The 23,150-nt window shown below is 45.9% G+C and overlaps 1 protein-coding gene across 2 annotated transcripts in view; it reads left to right on the forward strand.

Moving 5' to 3' along the window:
- Nucleotides 1-23,150, forward strand: part of Kcnh1 (potassium voltage-gated channel subfamily H member 1) — a 317,409-nt gene that overhangs the window by 71,600 nt on the left and 222,659 nt on the right. Inside the window, exon 6 of one of the 2 annotated variants that reach the window (XM_052200367.1) lies at nucleotides 11,302-11,775. In XM_052200367.1, coding sequence (XP_052056327.1) covers nucleotides 11,302-11,775 — 474 coding nt within the window. The remainder of the gene's footprint in view (nucleotides 1-11,301; nucleotides 11,776-23,150) is intronic. The other variant, XM_052200368.1, reaches the window with a different exon arrangement.

Consider the following 23,150-nt stretch of genomic DNA (forward strand, 5'->3'; position numbering starts at 1 on the left):
TGCACCGAGCCTCTGCCTCCCCATCCCTACCACTCTCATAGGCAGACAGTGAGGGCTTAAAAATGCAGCAGAGGACTCTGGGTTGAAGAGCCTAGAGAAATGTGACTGAAGGACCCACCCGGCTTTCTGAGCACTGTTTCCTTGTGGGCAGGAGCTCTCCCAGACGTGTCCATGCAGGCTGGCCGAGAGCACCTAGGAAGGAACCTGTCTTGCTTGGATGTCCTACAGAGATAATGGGGAGAGCATGAGCCAATGCTACCACACGAGGAGAATTGGCACCTGCCTTAGGGGACCTCAGCCTGGCTGAGGGAATCACTGGGCCAAGCTTGTGAAGAGTACCAAGCATGGAACCAGGACATGAACTTAGATACAAGCCTGCCCTTAGGACACGAGCTGGGCAGCTTTATGTCAATTTGACAAAAGCTATAGTCATCTGAGAGGAGGATACCTCTCAGTGGAGAACTGTCTTTATAACATCCAGCTGTAAGTAGGTATGTAGGACATTTTTCTTCTTAACTAGTAATTAATGAGGGCTGACCCAGCAGTGAGCAGTGCCATCCCTGGAATGGTGGTCCTGGGTTCTATAAGAAGGCAAGATGATCAAGTCAATGAAGAGCAAGCCAGTAAGGAGCACCCCTCCATGGCCTCTGTATCAGCTCTCGCCTTCAGGTTCCCGTTTCAACTTCTTTGATGATGAACAGTGATATGGAAGCATAAGCCAAATAAAACATTCTGCCCCAAGTTGCTTTGGTCATGGTGTTTCATCACAGCACTAGACACCCTAACTGGGATAGGAAGTATGATAGACCATTAGCTCTCTGTCTCCTTAAACTTCCCTTGTACAGACTGGCCAAAGGAAGATACTAGAAACACCTGCCCGTGCTGCTGAGGGCAGAGAAGTTGGTAGGTGCGCCGTGTTATGGTTCCAGGACTCGCAGATCAGCTCAGTCTAGGTGAGCATCCTGTTCTCTACACTGGGACAAGCTTGTGGGAGGCACTGAGTGTGGAGCTGGGGCATACACTTAGAGCTAGACAAGGTCCATACACATGCTCTAGCTGTGCGCCCAGAAGATCTGGCCCTTTTCTCTGTCTCTGTCTCTGTCTCTGTCTCTGTCAGTCTCTCTTTCTCTGTCTCTATCTCTGTGTGTGTGTGTGTGTGTGTGTAGGTCAAAGGTCAACCTCAGTTCTGTCTCTGTCTGTGTCTATCTCTATGTGTGTGTGTAGGTCAAAGGTCAACCTCAGTTGTCATTTCTAAAGTACTGTCCCCCCACCCCCATAGGCTCTCGTTGGCTTGGCTCTGAGCAGGTGGGGCTGCCTGGGCAGCAAGTTTCAAAGGGCCCCCTTGTCTTTCCTTCTCCAATGCTGGGATTGCATGCATGGAATACTGGGTTTGATTTTTCTCTGAGGGCTTTGGACTCTGAACTTAGATCCTCACGCTTGTGCAGGAGGCACATTGTAGATTTATCTCCCGGCTCCCCGAAGCCCCAGAGACAGATAATGACATGCAGAAGGACCTGGATGAGGGGAGGCTTCAAGTAAAGCCCTTACCAGACTTCCTGCCGGGAATCCATTGCCATGTTCACCTCCTGGGAGGAAGGTAGTCAATCTCATGGGGATCTTCTCCGATCGATATAAATAATCAGTCACTTGTCACTGTAGTTACTATAAACGGTGATTGTAGCCAGATAGCTTACTGGATGCAAAATGGTCTCTTGGTCAGGAAATTTTCTTAAGGGTATTGATTTTCTGTAAATTAAGTGCTTGCTCTGCAGAAGTCCACCTTATTTCTGTTTCCCACAATGTCATGATGATGCTAAGAGTTCATAGCAGAGTGACGTGCGCGAAAGCCTGAGCAGGACGCGTGGATCTGTCTCAAGCAGTCCTCCATAGCTTTCTCCACAGGCTTGTAAAGAGAAAATAAAGAGGATGTTTTTGCTCAGCAGTTAAGTGCTTGCCTTTAGTCACCAGCCCATGATCTAGCCATGGGAGGGAGAGGTGGGAGCAGGGGGCTGCCGGGCTAGTTGTAGCTGTGCACTCTGCCCTGTCAGTGAGAGGCCCTGCCTCAGTGAATATGGTGGAAAGGCGAGCATGGTTGATTCAGGATATCAACCTTGGGTCTATACAACTACAGTCACATATCCACACTCGTGTGATCTACACACATGCAAAAATGTGCACACACACACATGCAAATTATAACGCATAAAAATGGGCAAAAAAAAAAAAAGTCCTAGCATCCAAATCTACTTCTTAAATGCTGGTCTCTGTGGCTAACCAGTGTAAGAGCTGAATCTTGGAGATGGGAGGAGGGAGCTGCACACAGTTCTCCATCCACCTCCCTCTTACCTTAGTGCCTCCCTCGGATCCTTTTGTGTACTCCTGTAGGGATAGCAGGAGGAGAACATGGTCTAGCACTGTGGGGTGATGGCAAGGTACCATTGGTCCAGGCCTCACTCAGGTGGGGCCTATTAGTGCCCTGGGAAGACTCAGGATGGAAAACCCCACTTAGAAATAATTGTGGGTTTTATCAGACTGTCACAGGCATGGCTGCTTCTCTCAGAAAGGACTTCTTCTTCTGAGAGTTTACTACCCAGAACTAAGGACCTGTAGGTGGCTTCGTGTAGTTGCTCACTAGCAGAGTTTTTAGAGTTCTAGCTGAGAGGTCTATTACCCAGACTGTGTCTTGAAAATTAAAATAAACCCTAAAACCCCATCGCCCTTTCGACCTGACTTTCCCTTAACTAGATTCACCAGGTCCTTTCCCCATAGCATTCATAATCTACCTACATTTGGTTGATACTTAAAAACTAAACTTACTTGAGACCACTAAATATTCACAGATAGTTCTAAATAACAGAGCTAAACGATCCCACATACCCACCCCTCCTTACACCCTTCCTCAGCCCTGGCAGCCATTTATCTTATAACTGTCTTATCCCAAGTAAGTTATATAAATGGAGTCAATAGCCTGAGGTAAAGACTGGGTGATGGCAGTCCCTAAAGTGCCTGCATCACAAGAATGAAGACGTGGACTGGACCCCAAAACACATGTGAAAATGCTTGTGTGCACTTACAGACCCAGCGCTAGGAGAGGCAGATTGCAGATCCTTAGGCTGGCCACGAGCTTGGACTAATTGACTAGCTCAAGGCCTATCTGAAAACACACACACACACACACACACACCTGCACATATGCACACACCCATGCATATATACATGTACACATACATGAACACATGTGCGCACACATATACATGCATGCATCCATGAACACACATCCACACACATGCACAAACACACATATGCACACACTCAAGTACATACACACACACACAAGCACATATGCATGCATACACCCACACATATAGATGCATCCACATATGCACACACCCATGCATGCATACATGCACACATACATGAACACATGTGCGCACACAGATACATGCATGCATCCATGAACACACATCCACACACATGCACAAACACACATATGCACACACTCAAGTACATACACACACAAGCATATATGCATGCATACACCCACACATATAGATGCATCCACATATGCACACACCCATGCATACATACATGCACACACACATGAACACATGTGTGCACACATGCACATACATACATGAACACACACCTGCACACATGTGCACAAACAGATACATGCATGCACCCATGCACACACATGCACAAACACACATGTGCACACACTCAAGTACATACACATACAAGCACATATGCATGCATACACCCACACATATAGATGTATCCACATATGTACACTAAAGGTATGCTCTATAAATCACAAACCTGAAAGTCTTTTACTCTGAGGGTCAGGCAGGTAATGCCTGTATCCCTAATGTACAAGTTTGTGGTGCTCATTTGAGTTTTCTGGAATAGATAGATGCCTTATGGTTTGCTTAATCCTGCATCCATTGAAGGCTATCTGAAGTACTGCTGATGTTTTCTCTCTGATGAGTAAAGTGTCTGTAGATGCTTTCACATAGGTCTTCATGTGAGCATGTTTTGGACTTACAGCTCAGCCACATGGCTTCCATTTCTGAGTGCCATAGGCTGCCAAACTCTTCTGGGATGGTCACTCCATCTTACCTTCTCACCGATGGTCTGGCCACTTCCCTCTGGCTGCCATTTTGTATTCAGCATGGCTGTTCATCTCAGACATTTTGGCAGGTGTGCAGGAATGTCTCCTGTGGTTTCTGTGTTTTCCTAATGGCTAATGTGCTCAATTGCTCTCTGTAAATCCATCCTGGCCACACCTTTTACATGTTTTCTGACTGGATTGCTTTTCTTTTGCTAAATTCCAGATCAGCTCCCCGTGGATCATGTGCCCTGCACATGAGCTCTTGCTGACGCTGCTTTGCAGGTGTCTCCTCTCACCATGCCTGCCTGTTCATCTTCGTAAAGCCCAGTGTATCTGTTCTCCATTTAACAGTCATGGTTCTGCCATTGAATCCAAGATCCTAAAGCGTTTCTCAGACATTTTCTCCTAAAATGTGGTTTTACATTCAATCTGCATCCAGTGAGCATTTTTAGATAAAGTGCTAAGCACAGCTAAAGGTTTGGTTTTTGGCCTGTGAGAGTCACACACCCTAGTGGGATTTGTGTGAGCCTTACCCTGTCCTCTGATATGTTCTATTTCCTGTGTCCAGTCTCCTGCTGACAGCCCAATCTTAATTATGGTAGCTGTAGTTGTCTTGAAGTCACCTATACCAGTCCCCCCACTTTCTTCTTTATGGAGGTATAATTGATACTCAAGTAACGTCTCCCCCTCTCCTGAGGGGAGATAAACAAAACCAAGAAACCCACATGTGTTTAATGTATATAATTTGCAAATTTCTATTATTTTACTCTTATTAAAATTTGCTTCAGGCATTCTGATTTTTTTTCACTTCCACATAATTTTAGGGAGTTTTTTGAGCATCTGTGTCTAGGAAGATTCTCACTAGCATTTTGATAGGAATTGTGCTAAACTTAGATGTCCATTTGGGGGAAATGAATATGTTTGGTGTGTTGGGTCTTCCAAGTTTCAAGAGCGGTGTCTTCTAAGTTCCGAGAGCGGTGTCTCCACATTTCTTGGCTCTGTTTCATCAACATGTTGTTGTTTTCAACATTTGAGTGCGACACGCTTTTCTATATTTATACCTATGTGTTTTTCAGCAGTTAAAAATGGTAGCGTAACATTTTGCTGTTCGTGTCTATGGTAAAGGAAAGCAGTGGCTTTTGTAAGTCTCTCTTGCCTTGTTGGACTTGCTAACTGCCTTGTTCATTCTGCAGGTTTCTCTGTAGATTCTCAGAGAAATTTTACAGATGCCAGCCACTGTTCTTTGCAAGTGGGGACAGTTGTGTGACTTCCTCTGTAACCTGGACGTCTGTTCTTTCCTGTTTTGCTTCACTGTGTGGTGAGAGTGCGGAGTGAGAACATGCGAGCCGGTGCCTTGCCTTTTCTCATCTTAATGGGAAAACACTTGGGTTTTCATGATAAAGTGAATGTTTAGCTGTGGGTCACAGGGACTGTGCCCCGCCCCGACCCCTGCCTCCTTTCCCATTTTCCCTCTCCATCCCTCCTTTTCTTCTGTTCCTTTGTAAAATTTAAAAAAATTTCCAATTTTCTTATTTCTAAGCTTTTTAAATATCATAAATGGGTACTGAATTTTTATCAATCATTGATCTTTCAAATATTGAATTAGCTTACACTTCTGAAATATGCTGCTATAGTAACTCATTTTTTGAATACTGCAAAACAGAATACTGCTAGAAAGAATGCTATCAGCTACCAGCTGTTAAGAATGCTTGTATATATGTTTATGAGGGGTAGTTGTAGTTTTCTATGCTTTTTTCCCCCACTAACCTGAGGGGGAGTCTTCTTTCTTTCTTTTTTTTTTTCTATATGCTTTGTTTACATTCGAAATGATCTTCCCCTTCCCAGTTCTCCCTCCCCATAAGTCCCATAAGCCCTCTTCCCTCCGCCCGTTCTCCAATCAACCCCCCCTCTTCCCTGTTCTGGTACTCCACTACAATGCTAGATCAAGCCTTTCCAGGACCAGGGACCTCTCCTTCCTTCCTTCTTGGGTATCATTTGATAGTGAATTGTGTCTTGGGTATTCAGAGCTTCTGGGATAGTATCCACTTATCAGTGACTGAATTCCATGTGTGTTCTTTTGTGATTGGGTTACCTCACTTAGGATGATATTTTCCAGTTCCAATCATTTGCCTAAGAATTTCATGAATTCATTGTTTTTAATTGCTGAGTAGTATTCCATTGTGTAAATATACCACATTTTCTGTATCCATTCCTCCATTGAGGGATATATGAGTTCTTTCCAGCTCCTGGCTATTACAAATAAGGCTGCTATGAACATAGTGGAGCATGTGTCTTTATTGCCTGCCAGGGAATCCTTTGGGTATATGCCCAGGAGTGGTATAACAGGGTCCTCCTGAAGTGTCATGCCCAGTTTTCTGAGGGACTGCCAGACTGATTTCCAGAGTGGTTATACCAACTTGCATTCCCACCAGCAGTGGGGGAGAGTTCCTCTTTCTCCACATCCTTGCCAACACCTGCTGTCTCCTGAGTTTTTAATCTTAGCCATTCTGGCTGGTATGAGGTGAAATATCAGGGTTGTTTTGATTTGCATTTCCCTAATGACTAATGATGCTGAACATTTCTTAAGGTGCTTCTCAGCCATTTGAAGTTCTTCAGGTGAAAATTCTTTGTTTAGCTCTGTACCCCATTTTTTACTAGGGTTATTTGGTTCTCTAGAGTCTTCTTGAGTTCTTTGTATATATTGGATATTAGCCCTCTGTTGCATGTAGGGTTGGTGACAATCTTTTCCCAATTTGTTGGTTGCCATTTTGTCCTTTTGACAGTGTCCTTTGCCTTACAGAAACTTTGCAATTTTATGAGGTCCCATTTTTCAATTCTTGATCTTAGAGCATAAGCTATTGGTATTCTGTTCAGGAACTTTTCCCCTGTGCCCATGTCCTCAAGGGTCTTCCCCAGTTTCTTTTCTATTAGTTTCAGTGTATCTGGTTTTATGTGGAGGTCCTTGATCCACTTGGAGTTGAGCTTAGTACAAGGAGATAAGAATGGATCAATTTGCATTCTTCTGCAAAGAAAAAAACCACATGGTCATTTCAATAGATGCTGAAAAAGCATTCAACAAAATTCAGCATCCTTTTATACTAAAAGTCTTGGAAAGAACAGGAATTCAAGGCCCATACCTAAACATAGTAAAAGCAATATATAGCAAACCAGTAGCCAACATCAAACTAAATGGAGAGAAACTTGAAGCAATCTCACTAAAATCAGAGACTAGACAAGGCTGCCCCCTCTTTCCATATATTTTCAATATAGTACTTGAAGTTCTAGCTAGGGCAATTAGACAACATAAGGAGGTCAAAGGGATACAAATTGGAAAGGAAGAAGTCAAACTATTACTATTTGCAGATGATATGATAGTATACTTAAGTGACCCAAAAACTCCACTAGAGAACTCCTACAGCTGATAAACAACTTCAGCAAAGTGGCTGGTTATAAAATCAATTCAAGCAAACCAGTAGCCTTCCTATACTCAAAGGATAAATAGGCTGAGAAAGAAATTAGGGAAATGACACCCTTCACAATAGCCACAAACAATATAAAGTATCTTGGTATGACTCTAACCAAACAAGTGAAAGATCTGTGTGACAAGAACTTCAGGTCTCTGAAGAAGACCTCAGAAAATGGAAAAATCTTCTATGCTTGCGGATTGGCAGGATTAATATAGGAGAAATGGCCATCTTGCCTAAAGCAATCTACAGATTCAATGCAATCCCCATCAAAATCCCAACTCAGTTCTTCATAGAATTAGAAAGAGCAATTCTCAAATTCATCTGGAATAACAAAAAACCCAGGATAGCTAAAACTATTCTCAACAGCAAAAGACCTTCAGGGGGAATCAGTGTCCCAGACCTCAAGCAGTACTACAGAGCAATAGTGTTAAAAACTGCATGGTATTGGTACAGTGACACCAGGTAGATCAATGGAATGGACTGAAGACCCAGAAATAAACCCACACACCTATGGTCACTTGATCTTTGACAAAGGAGCTGAAACCATCCAGTGGAAAAAAGATAGCCTTTTCAACAAATAGTGCTGGCTTGACTGGAGGTCAGCATGCAGAAGAATGCTGTTTTTGATTTAGGAATCAAGGTAACATTAATTTCACAGAAAGAATTGAGAACTGTCCCTTCTGCTGATATTTTCTGTAAGAAATCGTGCAAAATTGCTGTGACTTTGTCTTTAAATTTGAAAATGTTATTCATTAAAACTTCCTGGGCCCAAAGAGATCTGCTTTGGGAATTTAATCCTTGGTTTTGTCTACTTTGGGAAGTTAAATAGTAAGAATGCAGCCCCTTGGTTTTGGGCTATGAGTTGCCCCACTGTGTCTTTTGGGGATCCATTTGTTGAAGCTTCTAGTTACCGAGTTGTCATTACTGTCCCTTGCTGTCTTTTCTGGTCTCCGATGTTCCCAGCAGTGATGCTGACTCATTCATCCTTGGTCATTTGTTTTTCTCTGACAGTTTATCCCGCTTTTCCTTTATATTTTGCTGCTGGGGACTGAACCCAGAGCCTTGATCAGAGCTACAAGCCAACTCCCAGTTCCAGTGTTATTTCTTATCTTTTAAAAACTACTGGCCATTCTCTCTCCTTTTGCTTCGGCTCCGATGGACTCTGCCGCTCATTGTTCCTTCTGCTTGCCTTGCTCTAGCTTGTTCTTCACAGAGGTTCTTAAGGAGGGGGTGGGATCACTGGCCAGGACTCTCATTCCATCTCTGCACCCCTTTCCTTTGTTTTGCCACAGGTCCTGATGTGTTGAGTTTTCATTCCCATTGAATTTGGCATATTTTAAACTGTCTTTTGATAAGCCCTTTTTGGCCCATGAATTATTGAAGATTGCACTGTTTAGTTTTCAAGTGTTGGGGTATTGCTGTCTTTCCAGTGTGTGGGTGTAGGACAGATGCTATGTGGTTTTCTGTTAAGTGTTTGTGGCTGTCTGACGGACGAGTATGAGGCTCTCTCGATAATGCTCTGTGTACCTTTGAAGAGACTGTGTACTCTGCTGTTGTGGGAGGAGAATTCTGTCAGTATAAAATCCCACTGCTTCTTGGAATCATCAAATTCTAGGTCCTTGTGAATCCTCTCACTCATTCTCCCCCTCCCCACTTCCTCACAGTAAGAATGGAGCCCAAGGTCTCATGTGAACTCTCTACCACTGAGCTACATCTTCCACCATTTTTGCTAATTTTCTGCCCAGTGCTCTCTCTTTCCTTGAGAGAGAGAGAGACTGTGGATGTGTTTCCCTTTTCTTCTCTGTACGATTTTGCTTCATGAACTCTGAAATTCTTTTCAGTGCATTCACCTGAGGGTCGCCCTGTCTTCCTGGTGGCTTAGTTCTCGGTAGCACTGTCTCTTTCTCTCTGAGTTGCAGTGGTCATGTCTGTCACAGAGCAGGAACTACAGGATGATTTCAGTTGTGTTTTATCTTCAAGTCCCTTGCTTCTCCATGCCCCTGAGACTCTGCTGACGCGGGCACCCACTGGATTTTCTTTTCTTTCTCTTTTTATGGTGCTTGTTTTGTATGATAAATGGCGCTTGTAGACCTGGGCATTCTGAATATCGACTTTAGATCTTTCTCAGAGCTTCAGTTTGGGGCATTGCTTTCTTGTAACACATGACAGGGGACAGGGCAGATATCTACCAGTTTCAGTCCACCTTGGGTCAAAGAGCAAGTTGTCACTCTGTCTCTAGTGACACTGAGGGATGTACTCTGTAGCCCAGTCTAACCTAAACTTCAATGATCCTCCTGCCTCAACCATCTGGCATCAGGATGCCTGTCAGGGTGCTCCTCACTGTGTGGTGACAGGAGTGGCTCCTCCTCCCCACCAGGAATGGCTTCCCCCAGCATGGACTCTTCTTACATTGATACCACTCTGGTTTGTAGGTACTAGGGGTGACAGGCTACTGCTGGGGTATGGTGGGAATCTCAGGCTCCCTCCTCTGCATGACTCACCCCTGCAGGAAGAGAGGGCGGCTGTTTCCTTGCAACTTTGGGAAGGGAAAACAGGCTTCCAAGAGTACCATTGCCCACTCCCAGTAGGTATAGGGCACAACAATGTCCGCAGCCCATGGTTGCAGTGGCACAGTCATTGTCTAAGGGCTTTCTGTTCTGGGGAGCTGCATGGTGCCCCAGACCTTTGGCTGGAGAAAATGGGTTGTGTGTGAAGAGAGGTATTGTCTGTGTGCTACTCACCTCTTCCATTCACAGATGGCACACCCGGGGAGAGCCAAGTCAAGGGACGCCTGCTGGGTCTTTGTTCCTACCTCATCTTTTCAGCTTTCTATTTAGTTCACTTTATCCTGTTTTGCTCTTTGAGTCCAAGCTCCCCTTTTTGGTGGGAGGGGGACAGGGTCTCCTGTGTCTCAGGTTGGTTTCAAGCTCACTGTGTAGCCAAAGTGACATTTCTGTCTTCCTCTCTCATTCTCCAGTGTTGGGGTTATAGGACCGGCACAGCCACACCCGGCTTATAGAATGCTGGGGTCAAACCCAGGCCTAGGTGCATGCTAGGGGAGCACTTTTCTGATTCAGGGGAGGACTCCTCTGACTTAGCCACGCCTCAGCCCCTGTGCTTCCTTAATTGCTCTGTTGAGAAGTCAGAACAGCTATAAGCACAGAGGAGTTGGACTCTCTTATACTCCCTGCCCCCCTCTCTCAGGAAGAGAGATCAAATCATCCTTCATCACAGCACAGAGTAATCCTCAGTGTGTATATGAGACTGGGCTCCAAGCAAGGAGGCCCTGTGTTCTTTCTTCATTGCCAGATGCCCGGGACCTATAGCACATTGTTCCTGGAACAGAACAATAAATGTATAAATATTGATGGAATAAACTTACTTAATTCTCCTGCTCCGCTTCTCACACGTCACATATGAAACCGGCTAGAGGAAAACAAGTAAGTAAGGCTGTGCTTAGAAGCGAGCAAGACAATAAACACGTCTGAGTATTTAGCACACTGCTCAGCTTGCAGTCAGCCAGACAACAGCCTGCTATCACTACGGCATGAGCACTTCCGTTATCTCGCTCACATAAATTCCCCCGTTCTCCTTCAGCATCTGCTATTGTTGCTAATGATCTGTTCAAAGTGTTGTGAGCATTTGCCATTGGCAGATCCAGACTGGTGAAATGCTTCTGTTAAATCCTGACTCTGTCTCTCTCTGTGGTGTGTTTCTGGACAGGTCCTGCAGCTGGGTTCAGACATCCTTCCCCAGTACAAGCAAGAGGCTCCAAAGACACCCCCTCACATCATCCTACACTACTGCGTCTTTAAGACCACGTGGGATTGGATCATCTTGATCCTGACCTTCTACACAGCCATCCTGGTTCCTTACAACGTCTCCTTTAAAACCAGGCAGAATAACGTGGCCTGGCTGGTGGTGGACAGCATCGTGGACGTCATCTTTTTGGTGGACATTGTTTTGAATTTCCACACCACCTTTGTCGGGCCAGCGGGGGAAGTGATCTCTGACCCCAAACTTATCCGCATGAACTACCTGAAGACGTGGTTCGTCATCGACCTTCTGTCCTGTCTGCCGTATGACGTCATCAACGCTTTTGAGAACGTGGATGAGGTTAGTGCCTTTATGGGTGATCCAGGGAAGATTGGTTTTGCTGATCAGATCCCACCACCACTGGAGGGGAGAGAGAGTCAGGTACATCCCTCAAATCTTGGACCTTGTTGTCATGTCTTTAAAGCTGAATGAAATGCGGGTGGTCAGCACAAGAGTCACTGAGTGGGTGGGAGGCAGCATGAGCCGTGGCCACAACAGAGGGCGCATGCGCCAAGGGTATCCTGCCTGCCGTTCCTGTCCTATGGATGTCCAGAGGTCCTGCATGCAAGTAGGGAGCGGGTGTGGAAGAGACCAAGGGCGCACTCTTCCTCCACGTGGAGTGCAGCTGCTGGCTCGGGGAAGGGAGGCTGCAGAAGCAGCCATGCATGGCCGCTGCACCAGGGAGCCTTCCCTTTGGCACTTGACTGCTGGATGTGTACCTGTTGGGTGTTCTGATGATGGGCCTTTTCTTTATCTGCCTCATGCTGGCTGTTCCACAGGCTGTAACCAATGGTAACTGAGGCCATTTCTGTTTTCCAGGGTAGGGTGGGGGAGAGGAATGTTGCACTTGAGTCTTTTCTTGGCTAGTGTTGGTTTCTGAGGTAATTGTTTGCTGGGCTACTCTGATATGCAGGTGCTGGGGTTGTGTGGAGTCTTGGCCTTGTAAATACTTTGTAACCATGTTGGGATTGGGCCATGCTCAGGTAGCTGATGAACTGGTGCCCGAGACGGTTGTGGCAGGAAGGGACCCTAGGCTGGTGAGGAACCAATGTCTCCTTTTAAAAAGCAAGGATGCCAAGTCACTGCAAGGAGCAGTGTAGATTCTTATCTGGATGGTGCTTGGAGGGAAGCTTTCCTCCATTCTGGATTAAGATAAAGCAGCTTGTTTGATAAACCTCCAGCTTGCTCAGCCCAGGGACCTCATTCATTGTCTCTGATTACAGAGGGTCAGGAGGATTAACTGTGGGCAGCTAGGCGGCCATCTGGAGGCCCAGCTGAGGCATGGCGCATCCTCTGGGGTAAAGGTAGCCATGGAAGGAAGAATCTACTCCCATCCAGGGTAGGAAGCACTGGCTGAGGGCATCACCATGCCTCTGCCTTCAGACCAGCTCAGCAGTAGCTGAGGACAATAGCTGGTGTCCTGTGAGGAAACCAAACAGCCATGTTGCTCTCCAGCTGAGGTGTAGCTTTCCTACTGAGTGCTGCCAAGATCAGAGTGTGGGGGTCAGAGTGTAGATGCACACCCACTGCAGAGCCTAATGGTCCCTGCTGTGTTTGTTTTAAGATACTTTATTTTTAAGACAGTGCCTTGTGTAGTTAGCCTAGAACTTGTTATATAGCTGCCTTTAAACTTGTAATCCTCTCGCCTCTGCCTCCTCAATGCTGATATTACAGGGGTATGCAAGAAGGACCAGTTGTTAATATAATGTAAGATTGCAAAGGCTAATTCCTGGATGCCTTCAATGAGTTTTGCAAGATTATTTGAGTCTGGAGAGACCATCTTCATGCAGAGGACAGAATCCCCTCTGGAGAGGATGTTGGCATTCTTTGATGTGAATTGCAGAGCATATTGGGCAGTGTCTGTCTCTCAAGAAAGTTATGCTATTAGCTTACATAATTCAAATATGTAATTGTAATATAAAAGAGATTTCATATACACATGGGTGGTTGGTTTGGGTCCATGCTTATTGTGGGTAACTATACAAAACAGTTCTTCTGACTTCTATCATGATTGGTTTCCAGGGGCACAGAACATAACAAAATATGTAATCAACTTGGGCATGAGAAAGTTTCCTAGTAACAGCATAGGAGAAAATTTCCTTATAATATTAGTAACAGCATAAAATGTCAGGCTAGCTAGGTAACAATTACCTAGTCCTTGCTTTCTACCCAGGTTTTAACATTCCATCTAGGCTTTAATATTTTAGCTAGACCTTAACACACATGCATATGTACACCATACATACATGTCCATACATATACATATTCACAAATACATACATACATACACATGAGTGTACATACATACATATACATGCTTACATATACATACACACGCTCATATGGCCACATAGGTTTGTAAAATAAGCCATGTGCTATTTATGACAGTTGCATTGGAGTTTTGCAGCTAAACAAGACAGTTCTTCAGTTTCCATGGGTTCAGGTTAGTGTCTGACAGTGCTGCAAAGGTGTATGAGAGATTGGTTCCGTGGCCTAGAGGCTAACAGGACAGAAAGCTTGTTCTCAGGCACTGTGTGTGCTGGGCTGGGAAGCCTTCAATTTTGAGCACCAGAGAGACAGCCCCTGATTTCTAGGTCTGTGGGATGGATTGGTTTAGGAAAGGCATCTGTCATCAGTGGGCTTCGTGTTGGAAAGAGCTTGGAGCCAGAGGTCTGACCACCTCATGATCATAAGTAGCTTTTCCTGTGTTAAGGGTTTCAGGCCGGACAATTTTTAAAGCTTTGGATGACTGCCAATTGTGCCTTTCACATCAATTGTTATTCTTCAGGAGACGTGTGAGGAGGCTGGGGATGGGGTCCCTGGTCCTCCTGTGGTCACAGTTGCAGCTCTGTTCATGTCACCCTGAACCTCCTGCTAGCTCAGACCTCAGAACTACTGGGCTCTAAGTCTGTTCTGTATTGTTCTCACTTACAGAAGCTCTTTGTTAAAACAAGAGGCCTTTGCCCTTTGCCCTGCAGTGCAAAGGGTGAAAGGAGGTCACTGGAGGTCAGAGATGGATTCTGAGCCCTTCTGAGCTCACTGGAAAGAAAGCAGACATGGGGGGGGGGGGTCCTGCCTCTCACATGACCTCAAGCACCTGCTTCAGAACTGCTTGGGCCACTTCTGCCCCTTCATCTTCCCCATGACACATTTGATAAAACAGGATCATAGGGAAGTAAGTCAACCTGACTAGAAGCCGCTAATGTGTGCTTACCCCTTTGGCTTGTGAGATGTGGAAGAGAAGCTGGGAATTGGGTATGGTGGTGTGGAAGAGACAGCCATGGTGTTGATTTGATGCCCACTGAGGGGCTGATCCACTGGTCCCTGAGGGCACCCTTTTGTGTAAAGCTACTATTATTAAGTTAATGGAGTGGAGGGCCAAGACACAGGCAGGTAGAGATGGGGAGGCCATGAGGTGCATCCCACTACTTTTCCCAAGAGTTAGTCAAGGGGAAAGTGTAACAAAGTCCCTTTATGAATGTCTTAGGGTTTTACTACTGTGAAGAGACACCATGACCAAAGCAACTCTTATACAGGACAACATTTAATTGGGGCTGGCTTACAGGTTCAGAGGTTCAGTCCATTATCATCAAGGTGGAAGTATTGCAGCATCCCAGCAGGCATGGTGCAGGAGGAGTTAAGAGTTCCATGTCTTCATCTGCAGGCAAACAGGACAAGACTGGCTCCCAAGTGGCTAGGTGGAGGTCTCCAAGCCCACCCCCAGAGTGACACACTTACTCCAACAAGGCCACACCTCCTAATAGGTCACTCCCTAGGCCAAACACATTCAAACTACCACAATGACAACGACAACGATGAAGTGGTCTGATTAAAGGCTTCGTGACTCATACTCCATACCTGTTCTTACCTTACCACTGGCTGAGGATGCAGCGTTGCTGATCTAAGTCTCCATTTCCCTCTGGTCTAGATTCCTATTCTGGGAGAGCGTAGGAAGAACGAAGAAAGTACTGACTCATTTGTCATAAAAATGGACACGGAGCTTAATTGACTGTCTCTGGTGTCTTCACAGTTGGCTGTTTGCCAGGGGAGACCACCAAAGAAGAGGGGACAAGATAGCAGTGTCATTGCTCTGTGTGTGTGTGTGTGTGTGTGTTGGGGAGACTTGAAGGGAAAAGATTGGACCCGCTCAGGTCTGGCTCCCGCAAGAACTGGGCAGAACCACTGAAGTCTGTGCTCTCGCATCCAGCTCACGGATACTGCTCTTTTGGTGGCTCCAGCCGAAAAATGACCCTTTGTTTCGATTGCTTTGCTTATGCAGATGACCCCCATTTGCGTCATTCCCCGTCTGTGGGTAATCATCCGCTCCGGTAATCTGGAGGCTGTTTGTGAAGATGCCGGTTAGTGGACAGACGGTCTGCAATCTGGGTGAGCTGAAGCTTAGAAAGGGTGTGGTAGAGCCCCTTGGCAGATCGTCCGTCTGCCATGCTTCCTGGATTAAACTTGGGTCCTGAGCGATGAGACTTGCTCTCTCCTGAGGAAGCCTGGGTGCTCGTTGCCCTTGCAGTGTGGAAGTACAGAGGGGAGAGAGAGGAAAACTGGGTGTCTCTGGGTCACTGTGTGCTAGCATGCTGGCCAGGAGTCACCCTTCTCCTTGGCCGAGTGACATACAGCAACCCAACCAGTGGTGCTAGTGACCAGCTAATACTCACCAAGAGCGAGGCGAGGCGTGCTGATGGCAGCGTATTCTCTTCATCTTCCAAGGACCCTAAATGCTTTACTCTGTGGGAAGTGAAAAAACGGTGAAGGCATTGGAGGAGGAAGGGAAGGAGGGTGACTTGCCACCCTCTTCAGACTGTGCTACCTCACTAGAGGGTTGGGTGGCCCCGGGAAGACCGTGTTTTAGTTTCTAGAACCTTGTTAGCTTCTGTCGGCTTTAAATCACTGCTGCCTGGGAACCACACTGGGTCAGCTTTCTCCTGGTAAAGATGCCTGCTGCAGCTGGTGTGGTGGTGCAGGCCTAAGGCAGGATAGTGAGTTCAAGGCCAGCCTTGAACACACTGTGAAACCTTGCCTCAAAACAAACAAACAAAAAACCAAACCAAAAACAAACAAACAAACAAACAAACAAACAAACAAAAACCAACCAACCAAAACCAAAACCAAAAAAACCCAAAAGAAGTCTGGCTTAGTGTTAAAAGCCTCTAATTTCAGCTACTCAGGAGGCTGGAGCTGAAAGGCCGTGGAGTTTGAGACTAGCCTAGGCTATATAGTACAGACTCTGTGTCAACCTCACCCTTCTCTCATTTTTTATGGCCTACACTCTCAGGCCTTGTAAAGGTCACGGCACCTCCAGTCTTTCACCCGAGCCTCTGCTTGAAAGAGTCCCTCTGTAAGACTTCCCACCCTGAGCATGGGTCAGGAAGAAAACTAATACAACTATAAACAAAAAACAATGTCTGGACAGTGCTGCCTGCAGGGGATTGCAGCAGCATCCACACCCTCTCTGAATTAGTCAGGCTGCTGGCCATTGCTGGCAGGTCACAGCCAGCAAGAGAGAGACACCCACAGCCGGGGCTCCTCCTGCCAGTGTCAAGACCTGGGATGAAGGGTGGAATCTGTGTGTCTGCTTTGGCTCTTAATTTTTTTTTAAAGATTTATTTATTATATGTAGGTACACTGTAGCTGTCTTCAGACACTCCAGAGGAGGGCGCCAGATCTGGTTATGGATGGTTGTGAGCCACCACGTGGTCGCTGGGACCCGAACACAGGACCGTTGGAAGAGCAGTTGGCACTCCCAACATCTGAGCCATCTCTTCAGTCCCTTGGTTCTCAATGTTATCAACATCATTGAGCAGCAGAGATCCTCTGCATAGACATGAGATGTATAAAGGCCGAGGAAAGGGGACAGACTCAGGGACGCTGCAGTGTTAGTGTCGGTCCCTTGTGCCTCCAGACAGTGACTTGCCTGAAAGGTCACTGATATAAGTCAGAGAGCCTCAGTAGGCTGCAGAGATGAGTCGGTCTGCATCCATGCACAGGCCTCATTTCCTCCCTACTCTCCATGTATGGGGATCCAGAGGAGGAGAAGGAGGAGGAGAAAAAGGAGGAGGAGGGAGAGGAGGAGGAGGAAGAGGAGGAGGAGGAGGAAGAGGAGGAAGAGGAGGAAGAGGAGGAAGAGGAGATTTCAGGACAGAGCCTACACTGACTGACCAGTGCTCCTCTATGATGATCTGCAAAAGTTACTGTTATAAGAAAATTATGGTCTAAGCCTTTCATTGAAATATTGATCATCAAGAAAAGAGTTACCTCATCATGGAAATATGTGGAGGAAAGTTAGGCACACATTGTTAAATAAAAGACATCTATATACTCTCTGATCTCAGCATTCTGAAAAAGGCAAACATTTGAATAAAGGAGAGAAGAATGCTTGCCAGGAATTTAGTGGGAAGGAGGAGCTAGTGTGAAGAAGAGCTGCAGGGCAGAGAACTGATGCTGCGTGACACTGGGATGGTCACACGTCACTCAACACTAGTCTAAACCACACAGTACGCCAGGCAGATCGCAAGCCCTAGACACAGGCTGTGGCCTATGCTAATGTAGGTATGAGCCTTGGCTCACTGGTCACAGTGCCTCACTAGTGCAAGGCAAAAATGACAGGTGTCTCCACACTTCACTCCACTCTGCTGTAACTAAAAGTACTCTAAAAATAATGTCTGTGATTAAAAACATTGCTGGTAAGAGATGCAGGGTTGGCCTGTGTTGCTGGGCCTCAGGACGAAAAGCCCAGATGTCCCCTAGCAGCTGCTTTCCTGGGCAGCAGGGAGAATCACAGTGAGCGTCTCCCTGAAGAGAAAGCAGGTGAGGGCTGCGAGCCAGGCACAGATGGATGGAGCAAGGCCCACTGTGCCCTGCGTACATTCAGAGTCTGTGCCGAGGAAAGCCTGGGAGCTGGGAAGTGAGCTCAGAGGAACCGAGAGGCACTGCTATTCCTGAGGAGAGACCAGAGGGCCAGATCTTGGAGTTGCTACCAACCTCCATTATCATCAGCCAGCCCTGCACAAATGTGCCAGGGCCCTTCGCTGAGCCACAAAGGCTGCTCACCTGAAGCTCTTGCTGGTCGGCTTCAAGAGATGCCACCAGCACTGGGGACCAGGCCAGAGATGTCAGCAGCACCCTGGCTGCCCAGCTAGCATCAGTGTTTCTAGAACTTCTGGAAGATAGGACAATGACTGGAAGAACCTCTCCTTCAGTACAGGCTGTGGTGGAAATGAAGGGCCCAGGTGCTATGCCTGGCAGAGTCGTACAGTGTGATCAGACTTGATAGGAGGCTTTGGGAGCAGGGCCATGGCTGGGGTGAACCTTTTGACTTCAGGAAGCTGTACTTGATGGCCTTCCTGGGAAGCAGTGATTAGCCGTGAAATCGAGTAATTATGTTTCTGGAGCTAGATTAACTTCAGGAGGCTCAAGGCAACTCAGGACATGGAGAGACATAAGCCTGCTGTCTCTCTCCTCTCCTCCTTCCCAGGCTGCTTTCTCACCAGCCCACAGTTCTCTTCCCACTCTTTACCATGCTGTCTCTCTGGCTCTGGCTTGTCCTCCTCCCTGTTTGTCTCTGTCTCTTGTCTCTGTCTTCCCTCCCTCTGTCTGTCTCTGTTCCACTGTCTCTCTCTGTCTCTCTCTCTCTGCAAGTGCATGTGGTATATGTACATTTGTGAAAGAGGTCAAGCTACATTTCCCAGCCCATGTAGATGTGGAAATCCAGCTGAGCTGGCCATTCTCTTTGAAATGCCAACCTCATACACTCATTTGAGTCTAAACTTCTGCCTTCCATATATCTACACAGGCACTGACCTGCATAGACCACATGTCTCTGTACTTGTGCATCTCCATCTGTCACACCTCTCTGTAGGCATGGATCTCACCTGTCTCATGTCTATGCAGGAGCAGATTTTTCTGGACTCAGTTCGACCACTGATTTCTTCACAAGCTCCTGTATAAACTGTTTGCTGTGGTTTTGGAATGAATTTCTGTTCTGCTCCTGACTTTGCAATATGTTTCCTTTTGTTGTCTTTTCCTTTTTCCTTCCTGCTCTAATACATGTGGCCAAGGACCCACTTTCTTTATTGCTAAAGATTTTTGAAGGGATACTTTATTATAGAATTTAAATTTTATATCTTTTGGGTGATATGAACCTTTTAACACTGTGAAATATATCTGTCTGCTAGTTTTTATTTAATATGATACTGGTATCCTTAGTTCTTATGTGTTGTATGCTCCTGTCTGATAATGAGAACCTTTGCAGTGTTCTGTTATTTAGAATCCAAATCAGCATACTTTATTTGATTAATCTGTTATTATTACCTTGTAATGTCTATGGGTGTTTTGGCCACATCTGGGCACCATTTGTATGCCTGGTGACTGCAGGGACCAGAGGAGGGCATGGGAACCCTTGGAACTGGAGCTACAGACAGTTGTGATCATCACACAGGTGCTGGGAATTGAATCCAGGTCTTCTGGAAGATCAGGCAGTGCTCTTAACTGCAGAGCCATCTCTTTCTCTCTCCAGCCACACTGGCCTTTAAAAACCAACCAACCAACCAACCAACCAACCAACCAAGCAATAACAACAACGAAACAAGAGAACCATCTGCCTTCAACCCAGAGGGGCACGTCATTGATTCAGTGTATCCAGTGCTACGAAGTTTCAGTTTCTATCTCCATCTCGCTATGGCTGCAGTTTGTCCTATGTGCCCCCCACCCACCTTTCCCTCTCTTGTGGAATTACTTTGTATTCTTCTCACTAATCTTTGACTTTATTCTTTTGACACTGCTCAAATCTTCCCAAGCTTTATAAGGGTTTTAGAATATTAACCTCCCTGTCTATATCCTGTTGATGTCAAGTGCATGCCAGTTGTTCTGTGTAGCAAACACACCACGGTCTGTTACCTTCTCTGTTGCTCTCATCTCTTGGCCATTTCCCAACCTCTTCCTTCCTGCTTTGAGAATATCCACCATGGAGTCTGCTGATGAGTTCTGTCAGGTTCCATTTATCTGAAAATATATTTTACTTTAATTCTGTAAGATGTTTGCACTGTTTATTGGAGTCTAGGCTGCTGGTTGTCTAGACACACTTTTTCAAGTTTCTGCTTCTGTTGTTCTGAGAATTCAGCCCTTGCTCCAATTCTGGTTTTGTTGTAGGCGTTCTTCCCCACCCCACCACACCCCTTTTCTCTTAAGAGTCTGTCTTCCTCCTTATCCTTGATCAGTTTTAGGATGACATGCTAAGCATCGGCCATATCTGTCTGGGACCTGGTAGGTAAGAGGTAATTAATGAAGAGGTGGTTTACAAAGATCATGCAAGGATCATGAAGCAACAGGGGACAGCTCAGACTTTGGATAGGGACTAGAGTCAGGGGCCTTGCTGTCCTTTACATGAAATGGAATCAGCCTTTTACTTAGAGTCTGACACAGAGAAAGCCATGAAAACCACTTTACAGGAATGCTCTGGCTTGGCTGAGGGTCATGGTGTCCTGTGGTGACTGCAGAAGACACATACCTGCTCCCCCATCCCTGTTTCTCCCTTAAACCCTTGTAGGTCTCACTGTTGACCAGGGACCAGACACCGTGTAGATTTAGTAGCTCACAAGGGTTTACACCTTCTGTGGCTCAGATATCACCAAGCCTTTGTGGGAAGGGGCAGATAGTACTTTTAATGGGTGACTCTTTCCCGTCTCTCTTCCTCTTTTATTTATTTATAAAAAAGTGAGTACCATTCTCAGCTATTAGGCCACATGGAAAAAGCCACGGGCCGAGTGGAGTTGACTTCTCTTACAGATCCAGGCACTTGTTGGTGTTGGAAAAGTGTCCACTGTTGCCTGTTCATAGCATTGACTCCTTCCTTTCCCCTCCACCTCAGGGACAGATTAACCCTTCACTCTCCATTCCATGGCTCCTTTACATGTCCTCTCTATGTGTTTTGCAACTTTCTTCCTGTCCACACTCGATTCTCTCCATACTGGACTCCCCCCCCTCCCTTTTGACTGTTCTTTTATTTTTCCAAATTGACTCTTTAGTTTTGCTCAATATTTTTAAAACTTCCTATACATTATGTTTTTGGCTGATGCATTAGCGACTTTCTGTTATTGTAACAGACACACATGAATGGGCTGCTAAAGGGAGGGTTAGCTTGGCTCACAGCACTCGAGACCTGGGTCTGAGTCACGTGGCCCCATTGGCTTGGCCCTCTGGTAAGGACACTGGCCCACTAGTGAACATATCTTAGGGAAGGAAGAATGAGAGGAGGGGAGCAGGGGGTGTGGAAGAAGAGGGGTCTCATAGTCACCTTCAAGATGACTACATCCCCAGGATGACCTATGGGCCACCCACCAGCCCCTCCCACCCTGAGTGCTGGGCTGGTGATGTCACAGAAGAGCTGCTAGGCCTTCCAGCATCTGATCCACAGCAGTCCCTAATTTACTCAGAGTTAGAATTGCCATTTGGCCTATTTATACTTCAAATTTTCTCCTGATATTCTTGATCCCTACCTTTTATCTTGTCAAATACACCAAGTATAATTATTTTAATGTCTTCTTTAAATAACCTCACAATCTAGGGTCTCTGTGGGTCTCTGCCTCCTCTGTTCCTGTGCCTTTTATTGTTCATATGGATTTTTTTCTTACGTGATGTTTAATTTTGATTATGTACCAGATGTTCTTTGTGAAAATTATAGAAATATTTTAGAGTACAGGCATTATGTTTCTTGAGAAAATATATATATTTTTTTTTTAATAAATGCATTAGCTAAGAACACAGCAGCAGCCTCACTTGAACAACAACTGAAAAACAAGTGTGGGACCTTTTTCTAGTTTCCTTTAGCCTAGATGAACAGCAGTGCTGTCCCGGCTGAAAGCAGGGGGGTTATCAGGGCCCTTGTCTTCTATCACTGCCTGGATTTTGCCTGTATTTCTTAAATTGAAGAAGCCAGTGAGAAGAGATGCTCAGATCTGCAGCCCCTCAGATGCGTCCCAGAACTGACAGCTATCCACGGAGAGCTGCCTGACAGCTGGGCGCACCCTAGAGCATGCACTGCCTTGTGCATTTAACCCTGTCATTCCTTGCAGCACTGCTGGCTTGCTTAAATCAGCATTTAAGCTGATTTAAAAGCAACCTGTGTAGGTTCTTCATTGTTCTTAGTAAGAGAATTCATGTGGATTTATTAGTCTGCTGTTACCAGAAGACTTCAATAATTTCTTAGTGGAAAGCTTTGAGCTATGCATTCCTATTGTGTTAATCTGCATTTTAAAAGAGTTGATGCATACCGTCTGCGTGCCCATAGATAAAATTATAAGACTTAGCATTGGCCTATGCTAGTTTTCTTATAGCTTGCCATTCACAGGTATTAATGTAAAAACATTGCCTATTCAATAGGTCTAAACTGGAACCCTGTTGGTCCCATCACCAGTATGTCCTGGTCGGAATCCTTTTACCTGCAACAGAACCTTAAGCAGGTGTATGTAACGCATTCTGCTGCTTTCCTGGACTACTGGGATATGGTCATACTCACCTGTGGGATTAGAGGGAAAATGAGCTGGATGAGAGGAAAGAAAAGTAGGCACGGCAGTACCTATCCCATCAACTCCCTGAGATGCTGTGGCTTTTCTTTCACATTGATCTGCCCTTGACTAGTGACCAGTGGTATTGGGTCCCTTGAGGTGAAATTCTTAATTTCCACGTGGGTTTCTAGGGGTAGGTTTGCCCTCCTGCTGCTTGTATTCTTATGTTAATTTGGGTCTAAA

Source organism: Apodemus sylvaticus, chromosome 12 (assembly GCF_947179515.1).
Source record: "Apodemus sylvaticus chromosome 12, mApoSyl1.1, whole genome shotgun sequence".
Lineage (NCBI taxonomy): Eukaryota > Metazoa > Chordata > Mammalia > Rodentia > Muridae > Apodemus > Apodemus sylvaticus.